General features: G+C 50.4%; 3 protein-coding genes across 3 annotated transcripts; 2 read left to right on the top strand and 1 right to left on the bottom strand.

Moving 5' to 3' along the window:
* Positions 1-537: 537 nt before the first annotated feature.
* Positions 538-1,809, bottom strand: N7468_003224 (uncharacterized protein; the record flags this gene model as incomplete). Its single annotated transcript, XM_058472521.1, has 5 exons — positions 538-721; positions 770-1,011; positions 1,075-1,136; positions 1,244-1,410; positions 1,472-1,809. 5 exons carry the CDS (start codon positions 1,807-1,809, stop codon positions 538-540), a joined length of 993 nt encoding a protein of 330 aa, XP_058331524.1.
* A 461-nt stretch (positions 1,810-2,270) lies between these two features.
* Positions 2,271-3,544, top strand: N7468_003225 (trafficking protein particle complex subunit 13; the record flags this gene model as incomplete). Its single annotated transcript, XM_058472522.1, has 5 exons — positions 2,271-2,337; positions 2,405-2,411; positions 2,483-2,610; positions 2,663-3,180; positions 3,254-3,544. 5 exons carry the CDS (start codon positions 2,271-2,273, stop codon positions 3,542-3,544), a joined length of 1,011 nt encoding a protein of 336 aa, XP_058331525.1.
* A 3,159-nt stretch (positions 3,545-6,703) lies between these two features.
* N7468_003226 (dDENN domain protein) lies at positions 6,704-10,179 on the top strand (the record flags this gene model as incomplete). Its single annotated transcript, XM_058472523.1, is given in 4 exon segments — positions 6,704-7,334; positions 7,400-8,839; positions 8,853-9,977; positions 10,037-10,179. The coding sequence occupies 4 exon segments, from the start codon at positions 6,704-6,706 to the stop codon at positions 10,177-10,179; spliced, it is 3,339 nt and encodes a 1,112-aa protein (XP_058331526.1).
* Between the last annotated feature and the right edge of the window lie 1,876 nt (positions 10,180-12,055).

The raw sequence follows: 12,055 nt of genomic DNA on the forward strand, positions 1-12,055 counted from the left end.
AATTGATATCATTGTACGGCGTTGGACTGTTAAGGCTGGAATTAGGACTTGGGCTTGTTTTTATGATACCCACTCATTCTTGGCATCGTTGAAATTTTGAATTATTGATTGGTTTTCTGCATTTTGGCTTGCTCCGTATTCTCATATAACCTCTAATGTGCCATGGCTTGACCACGAAAGGAACAGAAATCGGAGTGCAAGAAAAGTAGCCAGCAAAACATCTCTTCCATAAGGCATCGAAAGAAATAAAATAAAATAAAATAAAAAGAAAATAAAATAAAAAGAAAAATACTTTTCAGTCATGCCCCGATATCCAATAAACAGCACCTTCGTATAGCAATTTGAAACTCCTTTGCCCCGATTGCTACTGTGATAATTGTTAGAGAACCCGATCGCCCCAACTCCCGCTTGAAATCATGATCATAGAGCTACTCGCTGCCGTCCTAATGTTCATTGCGACGCCGCCCAGAATAATATGATCGATGGACAGTTGAGAAACGCGAGTACACGGAATAGTCTGCCCCAGTTGATTCAAAGTCAGTAAGTCAACGAAATCAGAATAAGAGGGTAGAAAAACAGAGATAGATCCATACCACGTTCAGTTGAGAGGCCAAATTGCGCTGCTATATTGTGATAACCCTCGCTGTTGCGTTTGCCTTGAGCTCGAATGGCGTCCATATTGAAGTCGGTAGATCCAGTCTCGAACTTCCACGTTGTGCGACTAATTTCTGGTTAGAGGCATGCTGTTGGATTCCTCTTGTCAACTTACCAGTATACGCAGCGCACGCCCGTACTCCGCGAGGCAGATGTGGCGCACCATTGTTGGAAACAAGTTTTGTGGATGTTGTTTCCGCAGGCAGCCTGGCACCAGACGAGCTTCTCATTCGGCTCGAATTCCATAAAGCAGATTGGGCAATCGCCCTCGACGGGCTTACGCTTTCCATCATGCTTTCTGGACTCAGGAGCTTGAGATTGTTTCATTGGGGAACCCTCATATATTTGGCAAATTTCCTGGAATGGGTTAGCAATTTGAGAAGTAGAGCTTGAGAATCGACCACGAGAAAAGCTACTCACAGAGGACAAGAAAGCAAGCTGGTACTGCAGGTGATCGGGGGCCTTGAGGGCGAAGACAAGAACTTGCCATGCCATTAGTCAAGATACTTGCTCACTTACCCAGGTAGCCAATATCTCCATTGGAGAGATATTGGAAGCTGGTGATGTGAATAGAGCTTTCGGAGCTTACTGTAGATAATGTGTTTGCAGAAATTGCCTCGCTTTCCATCGGGGCAGTCGCATTCGGGTTCCTTCTTGATGGTGACATGGTACAAATTTCCTGTACTCCCCACGATGTCAAATGACAGCGTAAGGTCGTCGTCGGCCCCGCTAGCTTTCTGGCTAACCACATACATCCTGAGATCTCTGGTTAGAATATACCAAGGAACTTAAATTCATATTGAAGGCGGATAATCACCGTTGCTTGCTGATCATGTCCAACTTCCCCAAGAACGATTGAGGAGGATGATCCCGAAATCTTCGCGCACGTTTCTCGGCTGGCATTTCCCAAGCTTCTTTCTGTTCAAGCCTCTTTACTTTAGGCGTGGGCTCAGCAGGAAGCGGATCACCGACCATCGCATTTCCACCCCGGGTAGAAGCATCGTTCGGTATCTTCTTGTTCCGCTTTTTGACAGGTTTTTTATGAATACCACCCCTGGGTCTGAGGCTGGACTCATGGCTGGCACCCGATGTGGCCTTTGATGACTTATTCGCTTGACGAGAGGTATTAGGCACAGAACCTGTAGATCTACCCATCTTGAAGCCTTGATTGACGCGGTACTGAAATGGGCCAATTTGGAGAAATGAACTCTTGGACTGAAGCCTGGTTCAAATGAAAGCGGTAGGGTTGTCCAAGTGATATTATCGTATTGAAGATTCCCAGCCTGCTATGAAGAGCTTCTTATGACGTCACTGCCACAGAGTACAAAGTTCTTCGTTATTGAAGTCGGTTTTCAAGACAACGTGACGAATCAAAATGAAGGACAATGCAAAGAATAACAAGGAAAGTGGAATAATGAAGTAGTAACTAGAAGCTGTCCACGGGTCTGGTTTGAATGTTTACCTAATGGGTGAGACTCCATGTTTGCACTGTTTGATTTTGCCTATCGCTATCGTTGAGCAGCACAGCGGTTGTCCTTCAGCACGCGAGAACCGCAATGCTCCGCCGGCGATACGAAAACTTTGGATTCTGCTTGACTGGGCTGATTATATGAGCCATGGCTCGTCCTCGAGCTACATCTAGTGCCGATGCCACAAAGGAACCGCACGCGGTCTCCCTGAAAGGTATGTAACCCTCGGTGGGATGACTGACGAAGCTTGTCGATATGTAGCTAATATCGCTGGCTTCAAGTATTGCGGTAAGCCTCTTGACGAGCGGTATTGAGGAAATTTCCATTATGCGATTCTCAATCGGCCTAACCTTGAACAGCCTCTCCCGACCATCATTGTCTTATCAATCGCCTCTTCCTACCGCCAACACTAAGATCTCACCAGCTGCATCACTGGGCGATCCTTCGGTAGACTCCGATAAACAATTTATTATCACGCCTATTGTTTGTCCATCCTTCGAACGATGAATAACGAGAATCATGACTGATAGCGACCGTAGCTTACACTCCCCCGGCATTCGGATCCGTCTACGTCGGAGAAACGTTTGCATGTACGTTGAGCGCAAACAACGAAATTCTTGAGGATGAAAAAGGGCGCGTAGTAACGTCTGTGCGACTCGCCGCTGAGATGCAAACGCCGTCATCTATCGCATCGCTCGAACTCGAACCTCCCGGGGACTCTGCGCAAGCAGACGGCTTAAAGATCGGCGAATCCCTACAAAAGATTGTCCGATATGACCTGAAGGAGGAGGGTAATCACATCTTGGCTGTCAGCGTCAGCTATTCCGAGACACGGATCGGCCAGGATTCCCAAGCAGCCAGTAATCGAGTCCGAACATTCCGCAAGTTATATCAATTTGTTGCCCAGCCATGCCTAAGTGTCCGGACCAAAGCATCAGAACTTCCACCACTGGAGGTTGACAACAAATCCCTTGGTCCGTATGGCAAAACTCGTTTGCTTCGTTTCGCCCTGGAGGCCCAATTGGAGAATGTGGGGGACGGGGCCGTTGTGATCAAGGTATGACTGGCAAGATCTGAGAAATCCCCGAGGGTGATTTCAAATAAATCCTAACGTGCATTCTCCCCTACAGCAAACCCGGCTGAACCCCAAGCCACCGTTTAGGTCCGAATCCCTCAACTGGGATTCGACAGGTCTAGGTCAGCCTGAAGCCCCACCAACTTTGAAGCCTCGCGACGTGCTACAGATCGCATTCTTAGTGGAACAGGAGCAAGGGCGCCAGGAGGGTTTGGAAGCGTTACAGAAGGATTTGAGGCGCGATGGGCGCGCCACATTGGGCCAGTTATCGATTGAATGGCGCGGAGCCATGGGAGACAAGGGATTCCTCACCACCGGCAATCTGATGAGTCGGAAACGCACCTGAAACACTTTGTGAAGATGATCCGTTGCCTCTGCTGCAGGCCAGTCGAGGCATCCCCGGAGTATTTAGCCGTTCGGGTCGCAGGCACGAGCAAGTTGCAGAAATGCAAACAAGATTTGTTGATTTTTTTTCCCCATCAACGTGAAGACTAATTTATGTAATGGCCTATGGCCTATTGAGACACCTGGGCAAAGAAAGAAAGTCTTTTGTAGGTGTATCGCTTTTTTCTTTTCTTTTTAATTTTGTCGCAATAACTTGGAAATGCTCTACTACGAAATTTGAAAAATCTATAAGCCTTGGGCACTACTAGTATGTTTCGAGCCGCACGGCAAGTCCAGCCACCCGCATGGAGGCGTGTAAGGGGGGGGGGTTTGCCTTGCAGCTTGTACTCCTTTGTACATGTTCCACAACGTGGGCTTGTGGGCCTCGGGACCTTGTTGTACACCTGTGGATATTGTAGATCGGTAACCAGCCATGGCGTACTACAAGACCGATCGCTTAAGTGGGCGGCGGCGTTGGCGTCGATTCTGAAATACACTGATGCAAAATACATAGAGTGCAAGGACACATAGAAAGGCTTGGGTATATCGGACAGTCGATCTTGTTGATCCGGGCAGCTGTTGGATGTCTTTGTGCGGATGAGTCTAGACCGGTCGGCCCTTCCCATGGGATGATAAAGATGGGGGGGGAACCATTCCCTCGAGTCTACTTTGGCCTTGCCTAGACCACCGCGGAATCCGCAGACATGCACCTGGGCAATATGTACTCCATACGTACTCATTAATTTGATGAAGAAGATATACTGGCATGTGGCATTTCCTATTCACCGAGAATTGGGCAAAATATCGGCCGATCGAAATACAACTCCGATTGGATCCTTTCTGAAAGGTTCTGACTAGGTGGGGAGGGAGGTTCATGCTTCAGGCCCACCGCTTCTTCGTCTTGTCTTCGATATGTACCGCCGAGTACGCAGAACATGCGCGGGCTGGGACAATCTTGCCGTAATCCTGGTAGCATGCAACTCCCTCGAAAAGGCAGTCGGAGCATGCTCAGGTGGAATTCTAGCATTACAATGTTGACGACTCTGAGGTGTGCTGATGGCTGGCTGAGGATTGGATTGATGGCACCAGGTATGACCTGGCACAAGTCGAACTGCACCAGCAATGCGTGAATCGACTATTAGAGCAAACCCCGAACCTACGAAGGTCACGCTATCGCTCGTGCGTTTTGGCAAACCGGGGTTTCTTGCTTATTCCTGCCTTGTGGCGTCTGATGTTGCGACTAGTCAATGTATGTTAGAGCGAATTCAGGGCTTCTAGTTCGTGTCAGAGGACCGCGGTCATGGTATCGCAACGTAGAAGCACGAGGAATCCATTTGATTACATTTAAGTCCGGTATTCGACTCATTCACCCCTCAACGCTCCACCTGTAAGCTCATATGGCAATGATCGTCTCCCCAGAGCCACACAGGCCTCCGCCCTAGTGGAACTCCCGACTCAAGCTTGAGTAAAAGCCTTTACCCGAAGGCACCAGAATGAAATTGTATTGTGGCATTGAATTGTCGTGTGGATCTCAACGCTGCTAGATGCACCTACGGGAGGTATATCGAGTCCAAGGCAATGGGGGCAAAGATGAACCTCTTGAGACTTGAAAGACCAGGATCGAGCATCCGACCGTTGCTTCGGCCGCCTCCGGTACTGGCAAGCGAAGCAAAGCGAACTCCCCGAAAACCACGGCGTTCCTGTTCTTGTTCCCCCGGTGGAGAGTTGCCTGGAGCAACTCCGAGGTAAAATGCCTTTGTTGGTTCCCGCGATCAGCAGGTTCCAAGAGCGCCATGTTTCACGCGACATCAACGCCAATCGATGGCCCCCACGCGATAACATGGCGAACCTGGTGCTTCAAAGGATTGATTCCTCATTCCTCAGATATGCACGGTCTAATAATTCGATTTAGTCTGGCTTCATCCTGGACACTGCTTGGCTCGACCATGGAACATGAACAAGCTATCTTGGTTACTGTATTTGCGGTTAAGGTCTGGAATTGGTTGGATAGATTGTAACGAGGGGTGGGCAGAGAACCACATCGGGAAGGGGGAGGATCGAGTCGCTCCACTGAACCGATCAACCGTGAACAGTTTCGCGGTACGTGGTGGGGACCTCGCAGCAGAACGCGGTTATGGGACAAGCTGAAGAACTGGCGCAAGAACTGGCGCAAGAATCGGGCAGTGAGCTCCTTGGAATCCCACGTGAGAACTCCCACGTTCAACAACGCGATTTGAGGGTCTCGGGCAATTCCAGTCCATACCCGGCCAAGGATTATGCAAAGGCGTGAGGCCCTGCAGATTGTACGTGGAGACCACACGGATTACTTAGTGGCCCCTGCAGCGAAAAGTTTCGGGGGGGAGGGGAAGGGATACTTCCTCCCGCTATCAGTTGGCAAGAGTTGCCTAGGATAAGGGGCTTAGGATCATGGAAGCTCCAATTGTACGGGCAATTGCAAACTATCCACCCACATCTACCTCCAGATTCCAGGTGGGGGGGAGGCAATTGACAGAGACCAAAAGTACGTACAGGTACGTTTTATCCACTAGTAACCGGCGTTACTAGGAGCTGTACGCAACCGTTCCCTGTAAGGGCAAAAAAAAAAAAGGAAAACAGAATAAGATGAAAAGTAAAATACTAGTAATTAGATACAGGGTAAAAGAATAAGCAAAGAGATTTTTACTTCGACTAAAATATTTCTTCAGAGAAAGAGATAAAATTAGCTAGCGACCCCCGAGGGGAAAAATGGTTCCATCTACTAGAACTCCGTTCTCTGATCTTCAACATCACTCCTTTTTTCTGTTCCGCCGCCACTCCCGATCTTTCAGGGCCAAGCAAACTGAAACCCCCCCGGTAGTCTGATCGAAAGCCCCTCCTCTACCCCTGTACCTACTCGAACAACCACAGCAAATAATAATTCGCCCGCCATATACCCGTCCCGCGAAAATCAACTCCCGCACTCCGGCTTTTTCATTCCCCCCGCGCTGTGTGCCCGCTCTTTTCCCCCTCCCCCCTCATTCCCGCCCCTAATTGATGCGGACGATTTGCAGTCCATGTGGTGACAATAAGATTCCGGTGGAGATTTAACCCACGGTAATTGGTGTTTGCGACATTCCTGACAATGCCTTCCCCAAGCTCCCTGGAGGGTGCCCCTCTTGCGGACTACTTCTGGATTGCTGGCGTGGATGGGGCTGAGGTCCTGGACATGTACAAGCGCCTGGGCGAAGAATATCGTATCAACAATGCGGCTTCACCTGGGCCTGCCCTCACGGATGCAATCCAAGAAGACGCCGACGCCGAGGAGGAAGAGCCCGCGCCCGGAGCATCGCGTCCAACCTCGAGTTTGTCCGTCAATACGACCCGTCGCATTTCCCAGCAACGACTCTCCACGCTCTCGCGCGAGTCCGAGAAGACCAATGGGGCCAACAGCAATCGGAGCAGCACCACGATCAAAGGCGCATCATCACCGGTTCGAGCTTCGGCTCTTTTCGACGGCGATTTCGATTTCGACCAAGCCTTGCTGAAATTCGCTTCCGAGAGGGACACCTTTTTGACAGACCTTAATGTGAGCGCGGGCGCTATCACCAAGTCCCGGCCTCGATCGCGCGTTCGCACACAGAAGATTGTTGCGGAGGATCAGTCGGCTCAAAGCTCACCCAATCTGTTAAAGTCCGGCATTGGAAGTGTGCGGCGACATATGTCATTTCGTGACATGAACTCCATGAAGAGACAGCCATCAGTTGCTCGCCAGGGTGGGTCAATCCTTCGAAAACCATCAGTGCTATTCCTGGCCATATATTAACCCTCCTCTGACTAGCTTCTGTCCGCACCTCGCGAAGACTCAGCAACTATAACTCGGTCATTCCATCCCCACAACCCCTCGAGATATCCCCCACAATGCACCCTTTGAAGCGGCGATTCGAACCTGTTCTGCTGGACCGACATCCAACCCGGGACATGACAGACGAGGCGAAAAAACGGGGAAAATTCCCCGATTACGTCCCTATGTTCGCATTCCCCAATGATATTAACATTGTCTCTTCGGATGAAAGACCTCGATCTACATGGCACGGATTTGCAATGACGACAGAGAATGGTTCGAAACTGCATGCTATTTGCGTGATCATCTGGATCCCATTGAATCCGAAAGCAGCAGATGAACTCGAGATGCGCTGTGAAGAATGGCGGAAAGAGAACATGACCGACGAAGAGCGGGAGCTCGCAGCGAGTCTGGGAGAGAGACTCGCCCTTGAAAGAGCTAAACTCTCTCAGCTGCTAGCACAGTTACCAAATGTGGCATCTGGCTCCGAGTCCCGTGAACAATTGGAAGACGAGATCAGCGCAGTCGAGGAGAAGATCGGATTGATGACTGATCTGCTACGCCCAGTACGCCACGCAGCAGCATCAAAAATCGAGGGTCTCACTGATGGAGACACCGGATTCTGGATTCCACGGGCGTATGGTATACTTGGCCGAGAGAGCACAATGACTTCCTTTTGGAAAGAGTGGCTGAAAGCTATCGTTGTCCCTATGACAGAAAACTCCGTTCAGAGAGTACCACACAGTTCACCGCGAATGGGCGTATGGCAGCCTTTGGAACGCTATGTGATGAACCTTTGCACTGAGGCATTCTCTCCTGCCAATTCCAAGACTCAGGTTGAGCTTGCAATTCGCGAACTACGCCTTTTCGCCCGCAAAGAAGCTGCTAACGAGCTTCCTGGATCTCGAAACACTGATCTGTACGCCTTGTTCCGTACGCTCTCGGTTCCAAATATCATTATACTGTTCGAGTATGCCTTGACGGAATCTCGAATCATTTTCTTATCTTCACACACTTCCATGCTTTACTTAGCAACGAGGGCCTTGATTGATTTGTTGTTCCCGCTTGAATGGGCTGGTGTGCTGATCCCTGTCCTCCCAGCTCGTCTGATCCAAGCCTTGGAAGCGCCATGCCCATATATAGTGGGCATTGAACGTCGATATGAGAAAGTTGAGCTGCCTTCTGACGATTTCGTGCTGGTCGACCTGGACGCCGACATGATCGAGAGCACCGTGCGTCCAACCCCCCTTCCTCGCCATCAGCGCAAGAAACTTTTGTCTCTCCTGCAGCTGGCAGCGCCTCACCACAGCCGCTGCGGTGTCCCGACAGGCCCGCCAGCTTATGCAATCGAAACCTATCCGTGGGACACATTTCTCACGGAAACTCCTCAAACATACGTGGCAAAAGCACCCCCAACGAACCTAGCAAAGTACGTTGGTCTTAACTCTAGTGCGTTTGGCTCGACTGCTGTGCTCCCGAACTCGTACAATCCCCCCCATCTTCAATGCGTTCCTCCATGCACGCCATGAACATGGAGCTTCGTCTCGAGGCTATTCTTCCAAGGGCGGCCATGAACGACCCGGAACGAGCTCCGGCTCACGAATGACTGCTTCGCCGCCGTCTCCAAGAGAGAGCTCTCCCACATCCGGTCATTTCCCTCCCCCTCCTCCCACTCTTTCATCACGAAACGACTCCGGCATGGCGTTACAAGCCTCTCTGCGCGAGAAGCGATCGGGCCATTTTGACACCGCTTCCCGCCGAAGCTCCTCATTGGGAATGAACCGACGTCCGAGCGCACCGTTCCTGGGACACGCCTCCAACTTGTCAGTCACTACTCTGAACACAGACCACGGCTCAGGCTCCACTTACGCCCCATCCGTGTATGCCCAGTCTACGATCGCTGCCTCAACTATCGTTCCACAGGCTGTCTTGTTCCCGGTGGACAACGCCGAAGGCACTTGCTGGGTTGAAGGCCACTACCTCAAGACCCAATCGTGGGACGAGAAACTAGTGTGCGCCATTTGTGACGAGCGAGCTGATGAGGGCATGTACAAATGCCAAGCATGTAAATTGACTGTCCACAACCGCTGTGCCACCCAAGTCTGTCTCGTCTGTGATGCTGCTTTCCACCCCGATCAGATCCGTGCGGCATTTGTGAGATGCTTCGCCAGCTTGTTCTACACTTATAAGAAATACCTTGTCCCCGCCAGCAACGATAAGAAGAAGGCCGGCATGTTCTACACTTTCAACATGGATGCTTTCATGAGGAGCCTCCCACACGAACATGCCGAGTACATTGCTGTGTTGCAGCAGACTCAAGGGTTCAACGAGTTCATCAGCGAACGTGAACGCGCTAACCCCAAGGAAAAAGATTCGAAAATGGCTCTCTTCGACGAGATCGTTCTTTCCAAACGAAACCGGGGCCGAACCTCGATCTTCTCCGGCCGGTCCACAACTGATTTCCTCTCCGATACTTCCAGCCACCTCTGGCGAACTGCAAGTGCGACTTTCCTACCCTCCAGCAGCCGCAGTCATCAGAACCTGTCGCAGGATTTCAGTGGACTCCATTCCAAAGGTACGTGGTATTCCCCGAACTATTTCCAACATCTCTTCCTTGTGGCTAATGGGATCTAGCCCCGGCCAAGTTGGATACCAGCCTGATGTCTGAACCGCGTATGATCCATGGAGCCCCACGAGCGACGAAGACAGGAAACACAGCACGCAGAAAGCCGCTTCCTAAGCTTATGAATGGACTGGCCATTTCACCATCGAGCTAATTGGTGTGAAATACATTAAGATTCGTCACCTGGGCGGACTGGTTGCGAAACCCCCACCATGCACGTCCCTCGGGCTCGGCCCCCCACCGATCCTCCTGAAACGCGCCTCTATCGGTACCGAATCTTGGCAACTGGCCCGGGAAATTCTAATGCTGTGCTCATCCTGAATCCACTGTGTTGAGCCGATGCCGGTCATCTGCATTCGTGGGCCGTCTGGGGCGGGGGAAACAGATCACGGGCCGACCTACAGTCTCATACTTGCGGCTGGAGTCCGTCCTTTTGCGCCTCGCCCGTCTTTGTCTCATCCTATGGTCTCCATGCGGCAGTGTGACTACTCATTAAAAGATCTGGGAGCTGGTCTCCATCCTGATTATCTCTAAGCCTTTCTGGATGTTGACTATACCTCCATTGAGACTAATTGCCTCTTCGGCGTCGATACAATGACCCTACGACCCCGTGGTGGCACTGTCTCCTCGTACATAGTTGTTTTCGGGCCCTATTGGTTGTTTGACCAGAATTCCCAGAAGACGAAAAAAAAAAAAGACTGCGTGGTTGAACCGGCCTTTCTGCCGAGTCGATATCATATCTGAATTTGTTTTTTCAATCGTTGATTTTATCTGCTTCCAATCTTGAGGTGTCTACCAAATACCCCCTTGCTCAGTCGGTATTCCTTTTTCTCTCGCTCCTCTATCTAGAAAATGTCTGCAATCTCGTGGGCTGGATCTCTCACTTCTTAATTTTTTGGTTTTTGGTTTTTGGTCTTTTTCTTTTCTTTTTTTTCTTTTTTTTCCCTGTCCTTTGTCGATGTTTGTGTTACGATAGTGACCCCTTATCATCTCTTATTGGTGACATGTATGGTCATTGCAGGTTCTTTGACGTGATCGGCAGGATCGAGCTATTCTATCCCGACGTTTTAATGATGTACTTGTGTATCTGCTTCCAACAGGGTTGCCTGTGGATATTTCCGTCCTCTAATCTTTCTCCAGTCAAAAGGAGTAATTCATAAAATTGGACCCGATCTCTACCGTACAATGCGAAAGTCTGTAAATGTTCCATAGTCTTCAAGTACTTGAACTTTCATAGGTTGATAGCACCCGGAGGGGCCTTGAAGATTTGCCAGCGGGGCACTGTTACTCGCAGCCATAGCCATATCATGGACTCCGATATAGCAGGGCCAACACCGGTAGATAAGGGAAAATTGACAAAGCTCGCCTGGACTTAGATCAAGCCGTTGCTTTGGGAAGCGATATCGACTCCAAGCTGTTCGCTTCTCTGTTTCAATTGCCGAATCAAGCTCTTTCCGATATCGTCGACAACCGTCTATGCGCGCCTCGAGTGTGATTGGCGGAGAAATTCTACCCCGTTTCTCCCCGCGCCCCAGACGGATCATCGAATGCAAATGCGGCTGGTTGCAATTCTTCAATACCGCTGTGAATCGTGCTTGGCTTCTTTTTTCTGACACGGACTCCCTTTAAATTTCTGGAGCTCTCCCTCGTGCATCCCCGCTTGACTCCATACCCTTCTAGGCATCTGTAGGAGATTACTTTTATCCGCCAGTTGCCCCCCCCTAACCTCCATTTTGGAACGTGACGCGGGAGTCTCTCGGTGTTCCTGCGAATTTTGCCTTGGTTTTACTGCCCGGGCTAGGAGACGCTCCTCCAATCCTACCTAGGAGCACAGGAGCCAGATTGTGATCCCTGCACTTTAGCCCGGGCTCGAAACAACACTTTCTCCTTCCTCCAGCATGAACATGTTCTTGCCTACGATGCGATGATACCCACAGCTGACCTGTCAATGGCAACGCTCTTGAACGAAACTATAGTCCATCCTATGGCTCAGTTCGAACATCCATCCGCAACCAAAGCTTCATCTAACT

Source organism: Penicillium chermesinum (genome assembly GCF_028974085.1).
Source record: "Penicillium chermesinum strain IBT 19713 chromosome Unknown utg000003l:1.0-5111272.0:1.0-5115320.0, whole genome shotgun sequence".
NCBI lineage: Eukaryota > Fungi > Ascomycota > Eurotiomycetes > Eurotiales > Aspergillaceae > Penicillium > Penicillium chermesinum.